This window comes from Camarhynchus parvulus, chromosome 5 (assembly GCF_901933205.1).
Source record: "Camarhynchus parvulus chromosome 5, STF_HiC, whole genome shotgun sequence".
Lineage (NCBI taxonomy): Eukaryota > Metazoa > Chordata > Aves > Passeriformes > Thraupidae > Camarhynchus > Camarhynchus parvulus.
Genome location: NC_044575.1, coordinates 10082581 through 10100535, shown reverse-complemented (window position 1 = coordinate 10100535; position 17955 = coordinate 10082581). Strand labels below are relative to the sequence as shown.

The window sequence follows — 17955 nt, the reverse complement described above, 5'->3', positions numbered from 1 at the left end:
ATTCTGTAAGAGCAATCTTCAGCCACTGTTGGCTGACATTCATGGAGCATAAAGAACAAATATTCAACTGAAGAAACTGTGAAACAGTGTAACCATGAAAAAATTTTAAAATCTCTTTATTTTTTCTAAAGATCATGTTGGATTCTCTTCAAAACATTTACAGAATTTAAAAAAAATTTTGTCAAATTCTCTGAGATTTTCCTGACCTCCTGAGACAGTGATACTTCAGCCCAAAATGCAACTAAAGAGCAAAACTTTAAATGTGAATTTTTAAGACCAAATACATGGAAGTAAAGGTCTATAGAAATGTTTTTATTTTCCTCTCAGCACAAGTATTAACACCAAAGTTTGGAGATTGCAGTTTTGCAAGTTCTTACAAACAGCTACCAAGCCTGCTTTGGAATAGTGAGAAAAGTTCTGCCTGCACTCATACCAGCAAAAATAGAAAGAAAAGCCATCTGTTCCCAGGAGGATCCCTTTCAGTATTTTCTATAAGCAGAGACAAGCTTCTTTTGTGTCTTTTTGAATTTTTTCTATTTATTAGACATTTGCTTTTTGGAGCTTACATTTTGCTCATCTCTGAAAAACAATAATTTCTTTACACTCTTCTGAGATGTGTTTTCTGAACTCCTGCTGTGAATAGATAATAACTCTCCTCTCAAATATCTCAAAACAAATTTTCACCTAATAGTTTAAATAAATTTCATTGAATTATTATAGAGCAAACTGCTCTGTAAATTTTTTTCCTCTTATTTGAAGTGTTTTCTTTTAAAACGAGCTCATTAACTACATCACTTTATCAAATACACAGCTTTAAGCTGATTTACTTATGCCACATAACTTTTCTTTCTTAGATTTATAATTTGCTTAAAATAAACTACTGCCTGATTTGTCTCAGTAAAAGAGTAATACAAGTTCAGAGTGGATATAAGTGAGCATTTTATGTGCTTTGCTGGGCTGAAAAACATGGAACACTGCAAGAAATATTGGATATAAGAACTACAGCGCCTCCAACTCATTTCAGACTCCTGCCAGCACAGCAGCAGCATCTCAGGGGGCACTGACCAAGCAGCCAGGGTACCCCCACGTGTCAGACAAACAGAACCAGAGCAGGATGCACTGAAGGAATGGTTTGGCATTACCTGACTGGAATCTCTGGCTCTCCCTGGCAGGGATGCTGCTGCTGCTTCCCTTGCACCTGCAGCAAAGCTCAGAGCAGTGAGTGAGCTCAGGCCAGCAGAGGGATGGGTCTGTGCCCACTGCAGCCCTTGGCCATCAGGATTTAACCACAGCATCAAACCACAACCTGAGACTGCTGACACAAAACAGATGGGACCCTCCCTCCTTCTACCCTCCAAAGAGTTTCTGATAACTTGGTGAGATAAAACTGCCCAGCATGGCTGAGTCAAGCACCACTTCAGCAAAGGAGATGGGGCAGCACTGTGCAACTGCAAATGGACATTCCACACAGGATCATCTGCTTGGCTGCTGGGGAAATGAAGCCTCAGTGACTGTCCACAAAGTGCCTTTACTGGGAAGTGCAGAAGAGTCCCTATATAAAACTCACTATGACAATGTCCCTTTATTTCCAACAGCATCTAAAAGAACACTTTCCTTTTGTTCTGCTCTTGCAGCAGTAAGGCCCCATTAGCAGTAAATGCCACATCAAATCCCTTCATAATCTATTTGTTCTTTGGTGGACTACACAAATCTACTTGGAAAGCTTGAATGGTAAATTCTCTCTGGCTGGGTTATGGAGCTAATTGCAGCTCACCAGCCAGTGGGATTTAAACTGAAACTAGAACATAAGCCAACAGCATCCACTCATGTGATGCCAGGTCCCATAGGCTGGAGACTATACAATTTATTAAGATCAAACACTGACTAGAAGTGCATACACTTAAATAAAACAGTCTTCATTTAACATGCTTTAGTATGTTAAACATTTAACATGTTCGTAGCATTTCACACATGCTGCTAAAAACCAACAAAAGTGATATATGCTCCCATCACAGGATACATGATGTTTCATGGAAAGGAAAGAAACTGAGTGAGCTGGGTGAGAAGTTTGTAAACAACCTGACAGTAAAAAAAGTTCTGGTTCATATCACTGAAATCTCATAAAGATAAGATGTGGAAAGGGGACCACATTGACCCTTAGTGCATTTCCCTGTTATAGGTATTATGTACTGAAAATGCCTGCACTTGGACTCTTCACATGCTCTGCAGATTACATCTCTCATTGCTTTGCTGCCCTACATAATGAAATATTAAAATATTCTTGCTGTATGTCAAAGACACCAGGATTTTCTTAGTCAACAAGTATAAGCCAACTCACGTGCTGACTGTGCAGTGACCCTTTCATAATGTCTCCCAGCCATACAAATACACATATATATTCATCAGGAATGTCTTTTCCCATTTATACAGTAATTTGGTATTGTCATCTGTTGGCATAAAATACATTACATGAGAGGCTGAACATTTTATCTCCCCTAAACCAGAATTAAAATAATGAGAAGTTATTTTATTACAGAAAACATTACTCAAAGTGTCAACAAACGAAGCCAAAAGCAAAAATTCTGGGTATTTTAATATATCCTGGATTTAGAAATATGGGACTGAAGGGCCTATAAACAGTGAAAGATTCCAGTCTTTTCCCATCATGGCCATATCAGAGAACCCCAAACTGATCAAGCTTCATCTTAAATGCACTGATAATGCTTTGCATGACTATTCCCAACAGGAGGTGTTTCAGGATGTTTCTTGTCCTAAGGTCAGAAATTACCTTTTGACTTCCAACCTTAAATAACTCATGATCTTTTTGTATGAGCCTGTTCTTGGTGCTCACCTGTTTCTCTAACTTGTGACTTCTCCCCAAACAATACTGATGTAAAAATCAACAAATGGTGAATACATATGGTCTATGATATAAACTAAACAGATAGAGTATAGCAAAAAACCCTAACAATGCTCAAAAAGCAGCCTCTAGAAGCCAGTATGAGCTGTAACATGACCAACAATTTAAATATTCATTTCAGACTCTACCTTATTTGGGCATTTATGTTTTCTAAAGGAAGCTACTGTTTAAGTAGTAGGGCTACTTTTACTTTCATTCAAAATAAAAATGTAAAGCATTGCACATCCTACAAATATTGTGAGCTTAAAAATTAGCTACCACAAAAATAAACTCATTTGAGGCACACCATAATTCAGTTTTTCTCCTTTTGGTTTGATAGGTTATTTCCTAATTATCCCAGTAAGGTGACACTGTTTATGTTACTCTGTAGGCTGGACACTTTCACTGTTTATAGCCCCAGTAGCTCAAATCATAATTTCCGAGGCATGGGGCTGGGAAGCAATAAAACATTGGAAAGACAGTTAACAGATGAAGCCAGTTTTAGTGCCGAATGCAGAAATTGATCAGTGTTCATATTTTAAGATCAAGAAAATAATACAATTTTTAAATCTTGTTCTCTTCCCCAGAATTAAATTATACCAGGAAGCCGTGGTGCCCTCCCAGCCAGGAGCGCCTGGGGCTGCCCAGTGCCACGACAGCTTCCAAAGGAAACAGGACTTGTAAGAACCAAGGACAGAGCCTGCTCAACTCCCGGCCTGTGCACAGATTTCTTCTGAGAGCAGAACATCTGCTGTGTGATACTGGCACAACTACAGAACCATCCTAAAAATGCGGTTTTCATGAGTTAGCCAAAGCTGTAAAGTGCAAGCGTGTCGGTTTCAAATCCCTTGGCACATCCAAATATCTACTTCCAAACAGAGCTGGAGCAGCACATGTCGATTAAAAAATAATTAAAATAATGCTGCTGCAATTAAGATCTTGTCCAAACAAATTTTTGACCATAAAATAATTACAGTATATTCATTATATTAAAAAACACCCTACATCTCCACCATTCTCCATTAAATTCTAGCAAATCTGAAAAATTAGAAAATAGAGCATTTCTTTTACTTCTGTACTTGAATACACATAAACAGGTGTGACAACTAATATACAATCCCATCATTATGTTTTGACTGGATTTATCACCATGTAACAGTAACAGGGTTTGGCTCCATGACTGTTTAAACAAACAAAAGTCAACTCTGTCAGTGTTACTCCATGGACACATGGAAAATAATTCACTTCTTTCTGCCTGCTTCTTGTTGTTTAATTATTTCATATTAAGCAGCTCTCTGTGGTATCAGAGAAGTATCTGCTCTGATGCAAAAGAAGGGCAAGAACATGCAAGCAGGGCAAAAGGACAGAGAACACTCTGAACTTCTGAGTCTCAAGTCACAGTGTTGAAATTTGGAATTGAATAGTCACATTGAGAAAATACATCAATGCTGGAGTGGAGCATTTAAAGTGCTTGTACTGAAGTACTTCCCTGCTTAGCAACTCCCACACCACCACAAACATCTGCCCTAGTATTTATATTTTGTGCAACTGTAATAATCTTTAGAAGTTTAATCAATCAATCACTTTTGAGATCTGGAATTACAGATATTTAATGACACTGCAGTCTTCAACTATACTATATTATTTTTGAGTATTCTTTTTCAGAGGCTCCATATACTGTCTAATGGTACACAGACAATTTCTAGTTAAAAATATTTTAAGGCCCATAAAAAGGCTGAAGGATAAGGGTTGATGATGTTTAACACTTCCAGTTACATCATAGGTTGGACAAATCAAAGACAAGTTTGCCAAGCAACCAACCTGGCTCCACCTACCATGACCATTCATGTTTGTGTCATTCCACGTTTTAATCTCTGTTCTACACAGCCCTAGATTCCAAAGCATCCTTACCTTGCGTCTTCATCCAGAAGATTCAAAGCAGAATTTACTTCAAAGTGTCATTTTCACCACTTAAAAAAATTACTTTCTTTTTAACACAAAGTCCATATGATTTTACTGAAAATACTTCAGTGGTGAATTTAAGATAGGAGGAAAACAAGCACAGGCAAACAAAGCAGTACAGGGGAAATAAGGACATAGGAAAACAGACCTGATATGAGACTAAACAAGAAGCAAAGGATGGAAAACTCTTTTGTCTTTGATTAAGTACTTGGAAAGGAGAGAGAAATTCTTCAGGAAAATAAATTTTTGTAATTTCTACTCAGCTTAGCAGTATGATTCACACTACCAGGCCTTGAAATGTGCAAAAATGAAAAGTGCTGGCTAAACCTTAGGCTTCCATTTTGCTCTTTAGGTCACTAATTTTTTTGCCATGGCTTCTTTTGGGAAAAAAGCTGCCTCTTGGGGGGATGGAGCTATATGTCTCAGACTCAAAGGACTGAATACATCCCTGCTGAATACCCACAGGGAGAAGGCAAGTAGGGTTGGAGTCCGGAGAAAAGAGCTTAAGGCAGAAACTTAGGAATGTACAGTTAATGCAGTGAGACAGGAGAGAAATATAACCTAAATATAACCTAAAGATAACCTAAATCTCCTTTGAGCCTGAAGAAAGCTACTGCATTTTGAAGCTTCTATAGATTCCTACCATCTTACTAACAGACAACAAGAAATTGAAGAGCACTGAAAGTCTTCTTGCTACCACAAATTGTTTTTAAAAGTAACTTTATGATTCCTGCTTTTCCATCTAATCCTCTATTGATTAAATAATTTCTAGTGATCCAGCTACAGGCCTGGTTTTTGTCACACTATTCCTATATATTAGGCTTTTTTAAATAAAAAAAGAAGGTATGATTTAAAATGTCAAAGACTGCTGTTCCTTATTACTAAGCTTAAAACCTTTGGGGATATTTTTCCCAACTGTAGTTTAACGCCTAAGCACAAATAAGGTCTGTTTCCAGATATGCTGTGCACTTGGTAATGCAGGGAGGGTCATCTGCTGACATGGTGTTATCCTGCCAAGCAGAAAAAGCATGATGAGGCTACTATTGCACAATATTTCTCAAAATAAATGTTGAAATTACTTTTGTATCTATTCATAGTGATACATGTTGTCTTGCTGCCCACCTTTCTCCAAGAAAGAGCTATTTTTAAAAAGGTGATTTATGCAGTCCACAAATATTTTTCTAGCTACTCTTCTATTTTCTATTAATCATTGAGATAGGATGAAGTGCCTTGTGCCAGCAGAGAAATGACTGAACGTGTCGTTATTGGACAGATGCTCTGGTCAATATTTGTGTCCTGAACATGAGACTGGATGGGACAACAGCTGCCACTGAAGTACTGAAAAAAAAAAGGACTAGAAAGCTTTAGCCCAGGTTGTAGAGACAAATACACATTAAGCTCCTGTTTCAACCAGGCAAGAGAAACAGAGCAAGTGTGAATATTGTTCCAAGGAGCACAAAAACTTCTGACAAGTTCAGCTGTGATCTCCAGCAGAAAGAATTAGATCTTATCTTAGGAAAATACACTTTCTCAAAGGGATGAGCCAGTGGGTTCTACCACACTCTTCTGGATCCACTGCCTTTAACTCTTCATAAGACCACATGAAAGGTGAGAATAAATGACAATTTATTTATAAAACAGTCTGTTCATATTTTCTGGTCCTCCTTTTAGAGTTAACAACCATTGCAAACAGGCACGTGTAGCTGTATTAACAACTCTTTTTTTAGTAAATCCAGACAGAAACTTGGAATTAACAAGCCTTGGCACTAAGAACATGATGACAGCCCACCACCTACATAGGAATGGAATTTTGGGCTGTTCTGGAAAGTGAGGTTCACTATGAAAACACAAACATTTTCTAATCTGTGTCCTTTGAGACACAAGACAATTCTACCATTGTGCTGTATCCCCAGATACATAGATACATCAACTGGCAACTGAGGCACATATGGGAAGAAAACCCAAACAACCCCCCCCCAGAACACAAAGAAACAAACAAAAAATCAGTGGTCAATAGTAGGAGGTGGGAAAAGCAGCCTTTTACAAAGTGTATGAGTACTTGCTTTAAAAAATCTACCTGCCAACTTATTTGCACATTCCTTAACCATTACCAGGCCCATTTCCAGGCAGCAGTACCACTCTTGCCACACCAAAAAATAGCGAGACACAACAAGAGGGCCCACACAAGGCCATTAGACAAACTATTCCTGATAGCTCTTATAGTCTTATAAAAGACAAAGTTCTGCTGCAACAGAAAAGAAGGGAGACAGCTCTCCTTTTTGTCCAGGAGCTTGCCTGATCCCCTTCAGGGAAACAGGATGTAAGCCTATAAACTTCTCGTGACAAGATTTGCCAAGTTTTATAACGATGCACTTTCCTCAATCTCTCCCTTCTTTGGGCCAGTTGAAGCATCACTAACTAGAAAACTGAGCACTGAGTTTTCCTTCCTTATCTCCCTTTCTCTCCCCCTCCTTCTGCTGATCTTCATATCCTTATGTGCCCTGGAAAGGACATCTGGTGAACATGGGCTTACTGACTCATACTTCTTACAAGGCACCAAAAAGCCAGAAAGACAAAACCTCCAAACATTTACTGGAAGTCAGGAGGACAAAATAAGGCAGAAGAGCAGCAAAACCACAAAAAAGCAGACAGCAAAAAGACTTACGGGCTATGGGAAAAGAAGGAGGAGATGGTAGACAAAGAGTAAATTGGGGGTATAGCTATTGAAAAGTGTGTGGGGGCTAATAAGAAATGACACAAATTCAAAATGTAAAGGTGAAGGATTTTTGATTGCTAGCACAACAATCTAGTCCTGTTTAAGCTCCAAACTCTTCAGCACTCTGCTACAGTGGATTTAGGAATTTACATGACATCCATCTGTATATATTAACCCTCTATTAACATGTGGTTAACAACATTAAATTAAACCGTATGTGTTGGAAAGAAATGCTAAATTCTCCTTTGAAAGTTTTATTATTCCTTTCTGTACACAACAAGAGGAATTTTAAAAACTTGCCCTGCAAAATATGCTCTCAGTAAGACGAGAAAAACACTGGCTTTTGTTTTCTCTTCCATGTATTTACATTTCCACTCCATCTCCATGGCTTCCCTCTATAAATTTGATGCATACAATGACTTTTCAGATTTGTCCTCATTGGTTTCCTCAGCCTGATCCTGGGACAAAACACTCCAACCCCAATTTGCCACACAAAAGCCAAGTGCCAGAAGACAGGATAATTACCTAAGAACTAACTGAAAGCCTCAATTTCTTTGACATTTTCTGAACTGTGCATTTATAGCAACCTTCACTAGAACTGACTAAAAAACTGCCTCAAATCAGTTATCACATACACCATACTTCCAGAACAACATTCCACACCACATGGTGTAACCTGCTGCACTTATGGTACCTCACACCACATTTTATGTCTTCAGAAAAGGAGAAAAATTGTTAGGCCTGTGTACATTCAAAATAGCACATTCAAAACAGCCTGCAATCTGATCAGAGCAATCAATCCTAATAAATCTTGACATAATAAGCCAAGTAAAACCTCAGGACTGTAAGCAGTTAAGTAGCACCTATATACCATGTTAGTCACAATTTTTCTTTTATTTAAACTGCTATTTTAAAAATTGAAAATCTTCCTTTTGGAATAATATTCTTTTTGGAAGGACACAATTAAATCATCCTAGTAGGAGATGGCATTGAGCTCATCAGAACTGATACTGCTTTCTGTGACATAAGCTTAGTGTTGTTCACTAATGTTTTTGTGGTTTCCATCCATTCTTGCTGCCTGTTTGAGAGAAGAATGGATGACAACACATAACCTGAGGCCATTTGGTTGCTTGAGAGTAAAACTGAGGTACTGAGGTTCACAGGATCAGAAAAGATTATTAATTGTGCCCTTATCCACTGCTGCTACAAGTTTATGATTCAAAGTCACTTCACAAACCAATGGAATGAAGACTAAAAGTGTCAGGATTTAATGGCAGACAAGATCAGTACTGAGGTACCCAGGTAAGTGATGCAGCATTGTAATTGTAATGAACAAGAAAACATCTGGTGAGGGTTGTGTTAGAGCATCCTCTTGAAAGATTGGGAGTAACATAACAACAGCACTATAGGAACTTTTTGGTCTCACCAGCTTTTTTACAAACCTCCCTGGTTTTCTCTGGAGTTTGTACAGTATCCAAGGGGAGTGGAGCAGGGAATCTTTTTACAGGAATGTTTTTGTGATTATGTAGGGGCCACGCTCACTTCTGCCCCCTGTAACTTACAGATAATACATGATGGGATTGGACTAGATGACCTTTAAAGGATCCTTCCAACCCAAACAATTCCATGATTCTCTAATACTGCAGATAACTTACCACAGGCAGGCTGCACAAAAAGGTTCTCTGAATGTCTGATTAGGGGTAAAAGCACAGTCAGTCATTCTTTCATTCGAAAGAAATTAATATTTACCATGCAGTTTTCTTGGGACATGATTAGAATTGAATTAGAACAGAAAATACCTCATTTTATAATTTAGAAAAATAGGGTTTTTTTAAAGCAGGCCTAGACATACCCAGTTGCTGAAAGAGAAGAGCCACACTGGTGCCTGTAACAGGAAGGCTATCATGTAGAGGAGTCTGTATCAGCTGTCGGTCTCCAGCTCCCAAAGAAAACAATTTCTGTAGAAAGAATTTTTTAAAATTTAATTTATATAGAATGAACAAGCTATCATCATACAGACAAGTGATTTGCACTGCAAAAATTATTTATTTTGTGTACAAAAATTTAAAGTCAAATGGAGATCTGAAATATAATTTGGGCACGGTGATATGTCTCCTTGAATGTACAGCATGATAGAGTCTCCCTTGCATTTACACTGATTTAGTTAAATTGTTGAGGCTTTGAAGGCAGTTAATGGAACATTTCTATTAATACAATAAAAAACCTCCCAGGGAATAAAAAGGTTTCAAATCCATTGAAATCAGAAAAATGTACAGTATTACTAACTGGATTTCTTTGCTCTCTACCATCCTCAGGTGTGTATTAAGTATGAACACACTTGTGACATGTGGGTACTGAAGAGGGCACTTCTGCTATTCCTGTGCTCCTGCTCTGCACATTAAAGCACAATTACAGCTTCAGTTACCTTTCCAGCACAAGAACACTCCCTGGAGGGAGGCAGGAAATGGGAGGGAAATGAGTGCACTTGAGTATCACATCCCAAACAGCTCTGCAATTGCAAAACACCCTCACTTTCCTGTGAGCAAATCCACATGGCACTCAGGCAGTGAGTGATGCCAAGCAGTTCCCTCTAACCAGACTCCCATGGGCTGGGGGGCATTTCTGTGTGTAAATCTTCACTCTGTATGGCAGCAAAGGTGGGGAAAGTAGGAAGGCAGCAAGCTCTGCTGCAGGTATTAAAAAATCTCCCCAGTAAACCCCAACAAGTCCCTGAGCTGTAGCAGAGATGCTCTGCCCCAGCACTGCAGCAGCAGGCCTGGATGCAGCTCAGTTATCCATTTCACAGCTGATTGGTTCTGGAAATAAATGCTACAAGAATGTTCTCACTCCAAGATATATAATTCACTATAATTAACGATAATTCACCTTCAGCCCTGAAAACACAAAGCTTAAGAAAGGAGAAACACTTAATTTCTGATTTAAATGACAGTTTGACAGCTGGAAATGAGTGAGCATTTCATTTGAAGAAAGAAAGCAGAAGGAAGAACAAACCAGAGCAGCATGACTTTTCCTTCCTCTTCTAGCAGAGCAAAGCCACTGAGAAAAGCTGCATTCATGGACAGGGAGAAAAAAGAGAGGATAGAAGCAGAGCCAGAAGTTTAAATGGATCACCAAAACCAAAAATAAGAGGCTCAAATACCTCTGGAAAAGAGGGTTTCTGATGAGGAGATAAAATCTGATTACTGCCCTTCAAAACCCAAAATAAGGATAGAGAAGCAGAGACGTGGCAGCCTGGAGAGCAGCGAGGCAGAGCCTGACCAAGCTGACAGGACACTGACACTTTCTGCACTAACAGAAGTCCCACACAGCAGCCAGGGCTAGGGCAAAACCAGAACAGAATTAGGAAGTTGTAGGAATTCACGAGGGTTGAAAAACCCATAGCTTGAGTGGGAAGCTGTGTAGGTAGTTGACTTTAAAATGCTGCCATCTGCACATGTAGTTTTCTGGTGTGTTTCATAGTAAGGACCATAATTTCCCATCAGAGCCACAGCATCAAGCAAAAACCAAACACAGAAGACTCAACTGGCTTACCTGGCTTACCAAAACCTCACAGATGTATAGGAACAGTTTATAAAAAGTAAGTTAAGAAACAAATCTGACTTTCTACTCACAGAAAGCACAACTGAAAAGCAGAAAGAAGTCTGTTCACTAGAAAACTTTAATTTTTGAATGCATGGGCTATTTGCAATATTTCATTCCACTGAGGAAACCCCATTTGAGTTACTTTTTACCATTTCAAAAACAAATAATGAAAACAGAAATTTAAATGAGTTATCAAAGAAATGACAGTGGAATCCTAAACTCCATCAAGGAACAAACATGCATAAATGAACTGATATGAAGCTTATGTTAGAAAATGGTAAAGAAAAAAAGCCTTTACAAAATTTCTGTAGCAAGCAAAAATATTCCTGAACACTTTACTATTTAAAAACTAAACTTACACAAACTCCTTAATTTGTTAATGTGCCCTGTAAAAGCCAACTCAGTGACAAAATTAACCCTTTCACCTTATCCTGGAATGGAATTTTTGCTGTCTTTAGAAGACAGGCCACAGGGAAAGCACTCACAGGCCACAGGGAAAGCACTCAGCTGAACTATGATCTTTTTTTCTTCAAAAATATCTCAAGAATTTATTTTTTGTTTTCTTCATAAATTAAATTAACTGGAAAAATACCCTTTTCCCCCCTAGCCCCCCTCCCCATTTACCTGAGACCCTCCAGAAGCAGGGACGAGGCATGAACAGAGATTTGCAATGAGAGTCTCCAGTGACACATTCAGGCTGTCCACGTACACGGTGTAGATCAAGCCAAGGCAAGCCTAGAAAGGTTGACAAAATACATCAGACTGCAACATAGGTCAAATTATTCAAAGGTCTATGTATATCATCTTTTAAAAAGTAACTTCTTAATAGTTACTAGTGCAGTGAACTACCTTCCAACCAAAGCCATTTGCCACAGAGGCAATAATTAATTTTTAAAAAATAGCTTGGCTACTTGCAAGGGATGTATGGGTTTTTAAAAAGAAATTCCAAGTATAATGTTTTTGCTTTTTTTTGTTATAAGTTTATTATAAGTTACTGTTAAAATTATAAAAATCAACACAGCTTCATCTGTGCTTTGAACTCTAAAGGACTAAAACCTGACTGGTTTCCAGGGTAGAACACTGATTAATCAATGAGCTTCTGAGGCTCATTTTAAGACTAGTATAAATCACTAATAATTCCATATGTTATCTAACTTACATCCTTAATTTTGTTATATCAATGTAAATATATTTTATATTAATAGTATATTACTATTTCCACATATTTTATTAATCAAATTTTGATTGAGAAATCACAGATACAGCTTTAGCATTTTTACTAATAATTCAATCCAGACCAACGTGACATTCTAAGAAGCCTTTGGAGAAAAGGAAATAACTCCTCCACAGCATCTTTTGCCTTTTAACTGTTACAACTTTGATAAATCAGCAAATATTTTAGTAGTTCTCTTCTCAGAAATAATTCCAACAGTAACTTTTCATATCACACATAGTTAAACAGTGAAACTCTGTGCTGTGGGTTGTTGTAAAATGTGAATGTTAAGAAAATGAACTAATTACAGAAAAGTCCACAGAAATAACACCTCTGGTTCAGGATGTCATTTAACTATTATTCACATTGAATGAGGAAAGCATTTTGCAGAATTATTTCTACAGCCTGCTCTATTCTTACCCCCTTTGCTTTGCACTTGCCATGGGCCTGTATGAGAGACAAAATCCTGAGCTCCAAGGACTTTTAATCTCACATGGAGCAGTCATCCTAAATGTCTACAGACAACTGCTGAATGATTTCCTCCGTTCATCTGTAAACTGAACTTTGTTTGTTTCTGTTAATATGTATTAGCTTAGGAGAAATTTAAGCTTTCATTTATCTCAGATAAGTCATATTCCACCAGCTGAAAGTAATTCAAGGCCCTAAATCTTGGTCATGCATCTTAATTTGGTCTGGAAGAGGCTGGGACATTTTGCTCTATATATGGAGGAGAACTACATTTTCACTGTTAATTTACCATTATATAGTTAGTCAAGTATTGTCTGCTTTTGTCCTAATAACTCCTTTCATTAGAGAGTACACTGAGCCCAGAAAAATCTCTACCACTCCTTCTGTGTAGTTTTAAAATTGCTTGGAGGGTAAAAAGGCACTACTTGAACCTACAGGGGTTATTTACTGTCACAGATGTTGAATTTTATCTAGTTCAATCTAAAGCTACTTTTGCTTTTAAATTCCCAAATCAATTCTGAGCGAGATATTTCAAATCATATGTGCTGTCATTGTTACTCATTTAAAACCAGATTTTTTTTGCTGATATACTGTAAATAGCAATTGCAAGTTCTTTACCCTGAAAATTTCTGGATAATCCAATCTGGACACCAGCACCAGACTTTTAGGAGCAAATACTTCTGCAGGCTGAATTAAACCAGACTCCTCTTCACCTTCAATTTCTTTTGTTCCCTTGAAAACAGAAACACTTCCATTAATAAGGGGGAAGAAAACTCAAACCAGAATGTTAGCATTTTTACCAAAAGTTAACACTTCTCAGAGCTTCAGAAAAGTACTGCATTATGTGGAACTGGTACCAAAATCAAGTAACAGGAGCACACTCCAATGGTTGCCTTAACTCCCTAAAGGTTCTAGATGTAATTCAGTTTATTAAAACTCACCCTGGGAAGTCAAGCACCAATGTACCTAAAATAAAGTTCTCTAAAGAAAGCAGTTTAACAGGACACAGTTCCACATTAAACACTCCCTGTGGCACATTTTAGATAGGGAAGTGGATGACAGAACAAGATCCTTCCACATCAAAGTGTGGCTGATCTGCAATCTCTCCAAATACAGAGATCAAGCATTTCACAAAAGAATGGCTGTCCTCCTCATATTAATATAATTCAATTTCTTACAGAATTCCCACTAACATTACAGCTGAAATTATCTACAATGTCATCTCCAGCGTGACCTAGTGAATTTGGAATTTAAAGATATTTCTTCACCAGAAAACTGGCTCAGATTTCTCAAAAAAATCACTCACACTTAGGAACCACTAAGGTTACAAAAAAAAAAAAAAAAAGGAACAGCACAGTGCAGATAAACTTGCAGTTGCTCATGATATTGTGCAAGTGGCTATAACCTTCTTGCCAGAACTTATTCAATCACAAACAGTTTATTATTATTATTCATAGCCAAAACTGAAGATGTCACTAAATATTTTCATTTCTAAAATTCCATACATTCTTTGACAATTTAAGTTTTTAGATGACAGAATGTCCCTGCTTTCCAATTTCTGGATGTAATTCTCTCCAACCCTGCACCACCCACCAAATTTCTTTTATTTGTTCCTCTGACCAAGCATTCTTCCAAGCAAAAATCACTCAATTATCTTAATTAGGAACGCGAGAAAAATTTTGTCCATTTTCATATGACAACATGAAATATCTGCCTTCTATTTCTGTCACATTACTACTCATCATTTCAGTTCCTTAAAAAAAAAAATCCAACATTTCTCCTAAATGGACGAAATCTGATAAAAATGCTCTTAAATGCCAGGAATGCTACAAGCTCATGAGCTTTATTTCACAACCTCAATTCAGAATGTACAGTTTCTTTAGGCAAATGAATTCAGAAGTCAAGTTAAAATGATATAAAAAGAGAGTACTTGGGTTTTAGTCAGAATACCTTGATTAATACAATATAACACTGTCATACCAAAATAAAACCAGTTGGTTCAACAGTACACATACACATATGGACAAACACTTGGCTTTGTACATTAAATTTTACCTAAATGTCAAGCAATGCATTTGCATTGCACGTGCTTGGTTGAGTCTGCATCTCATTTCTAAGATAAAATTGTGATCACAAATTCCACAAATAGAGAAACACAGTAACTCAACACTCACACATCCCACACAGGTTCATTCATTTTCATCCATTTTAATGCTGACAGGGAGAGCTTTTACAGGAACTACAGTTCCCTCCCTCTGCCCCCCAAAATCCCCAGATTTTTTAATTATCAGCAGAAGTTTACTGTATCAACCATTCTAAAGAGCAAGTATGAGTTCTAGGCATAAAGACAATAGTTTCTGGATATCTGACAAATTGTGGCCTCTTACATTAGGAAAAATGAAATTAAAACACATTCCACATTCCTAAAGGCAAGGGAACATGGAAGCTCCTCCATATTCCATGGTACTGAGATAATGAAACCTCAGGGTGCTCAGGCAGGGAGGAGCTTTCCATGCAAGACCTTCCTGATAAGATCCACACAACTTCAGATCAAGTCTTGAATTAATTAAAAATTAAGGTTTAAAGCTTTTGGGGCATGACAGCAGCACAATACTCCTTGATAAAGCATTTACACTCTTCAACCACTTTCTTCTACTTCACAAAAGACTTACAGAAAAATGCAATGTGACTGCTGTGTTTCTTCCCCAGCTCAACATTCTGACAGGCACACAGGCACATTATTAGGAGTCACTAGACTAAGTAGATAATCATTTCAAACACATGACTTTTAACCTACTTTTCAAGCAAAGTATTAACAGCATAAGCATTCTGTACCAAAAGTAATTACAGAGCACTAAAGCCACAAATGTGATTGTATTTACACTTCTGGTCAGACACAGAACATTTCATCTTTCTTTATCCCTTTTTCCATCTAAGGAAAAAATATTTTCTAACTAAAAAAAAAAAAAAAACAAAACCAAACAAAAAAAAAAAAAAAAAAAAACAAAAAAAACAAAACAAAACAAACAAAAAAACCAAAATGAAAGAGTTTGTTATGTTGGGGGCTTTTTCCAATAACTTTTTAATTTTATATATGCAGCATTCAGTTTACAGCTTACCTAAGAATAAATGGATGGCATGGTAAGCTTGCTAAGGATACACAGATTGAAGGCTGAATTTAAATTATAGAATCACAGAGTCACAGAATCATTTGGGCTGGAAAAGACCTCTGAGATCGGTGAGTTCAGCCTCTGAGTGACCACCACCCTGCCAATTAGACCACAGCACTGAGTGCCATGTCCAGCTTCTTCTGGAGCACCTCTAGGGATGGTGACAGCACCACCTACCTCCCTGGGCAGCCCATTCCAGAGCCTGATCACCCTTTCTGTGAAGAAATTCCTCCTGATGTCCAACCTGCACCTCCCCTTGAGGCTGTGACCTCTCATCCTGTCACTCATTGCCTGAGAGGAGAGACTGATCCCCAGGTGGCCACAAGCACCTTCCATGGAGCTGTAGAGTGGTAAAGTCCCCTGTGAGCCTCCTTTTCCCCAGGCTGAACACCCCCAGCTGCCCCTGCAGCTCCTCATCAGACTTGTGCTCCAGACCCTTCCCCAGCTCTACTGCCCTTCCCTGAATTTGCCTTGGTTAATTAATACTGAAAAAGATTCCTTTTTTTTTTCCATTTTTCTCTTTTTATTTATTTGAAATAAGCAAACTTTGAGAACAGCTGAATTTAGAAAAATGTACCACTAGAGAGCAAACCAGTGTTCCAGATCCTTAACAATCCATTTAGTTTAACAGGTGATAAACATCTAAAATCAAATCCAGAAATACCTGTGCCTTGAGAAGGCAAATGAAGAATTTTTCATTTTTACCATCCAATTAATAAAGTCCTGAAAAAGACTTTTCCATAGGCTACAGAATAGGTAACTAAGACAGATCTAACTGAATCAAAGAACTGCATGAGCTGTGGTTATACACAATTTCACCATGCTTAAAATATTCAGTCCTTTGTACTTAGACATGATCAAAGCCCATCAGGGTCCTGTTCCCTGCCTGTCACACCCAGAATCCTCTTTTCTTCTGCACCCTGACTTGGTTTCTAAAACTATAAGAAGAATAGAATGCAGAGATCTGTAAACTATAGCTGATTTATGTCCTTAGAGCAGTTTTCCCAAAAATGTTCCTGGATGTTGAGAACCATCACAAAAACTTACAGGCAACATGACAGTATTGAATGTTAACATTTATGTCACATGAGATCAAAACAATGTAGAGGAAAAATTAAGAGAACAAATTTTAAAACTAAAAACAGTGTTAAATCCTTGAGAAATTAAAATACAATTAAACAAGCAATTATTTCTTGTATAGGTAGAACTTGGTTGAAGATATAAGTTTGAACAGAAAAATCTTACCTGGTTTTACAGCAAAATGTTTGATTTATTTACTTTTCCCCCCATCTCTTTTTCTGCATTAATAATATTTGATAAACAAACTCAGAAAATGGTGAAACTTCTTTTGAAGGTCATAGGATGCAATTTCATTCTGCTTACCTTGGCTGCTATAGCCATAAAGTGGCCTCTGAAGAGACTGGCCAAAATACGTGTGTGTGTGTGCGTGTGTGTGTTCAGTACACTTAAGGCACACCAACACATATATTTAAACTCAAATGTTTTCATCTATTTTAACAAATGTTCACACCCACATCTACACTAAAATATATGCATATATATGTATATAAATAAATAAATAAAAATAAATAAATAAATAATACATAAATACAACTCACAGAAGGACACAACAATCAGTTTCACAGGTTCTTACAAAAATGAGAGTACAGAACTAGAGAGTGCACATATTGCAACTGTTGGCCTTTCTTCTCTTATAGGAGAAGCAGCCACTGAACATATTTGTGACCCCAAGTGAAGGGGTAAATTAAAATATGCAATAACCAACCAGTTGAACAAACAGCATCACTCCATAGTTTATGAACTTGTTCCATAAAGCAGCTGAATTAATAAATGCATTAAACCAGCTTTGATCCCTGACTGATAACCAACAGTTTAGAAAAATTAACTGCGATAACCACTGTTC

General features: G+C 37.6%; 1 protein-coding gene across 7 annotated transcripts in view; it reads right to left on the bottom strand.

Annotated features, from left to right (window-relative positions):
* SBF2 (SET binding factor 2) overlaps positions 1-17955 on the bottom strand; it is a 233506-nt gene that overhangs the window by 106932 nt on the left and 108619 nt on the right. For all 7 annotated transcript variants that reach the window (XM_030949213.1, XM_030949215.1, XM_030949217.1 and 4 more), the window contains exons 4-6: positions 13480-13593; positions 11805-11915; positions 9430-9535 (exon numbers count right to left, since the gene is read on the bottom strand). In XM_030949213.1, the coding sequence (XP_030805073.1) occupies positions 9430-9535; positions 11805-11915; positions 13480-13593 (331 nt within the window). The remainder of the gene's footprint in view (positions 1-9429; positions 9536-11804; positions 11916-13479; positions 13594-17955) is intronic.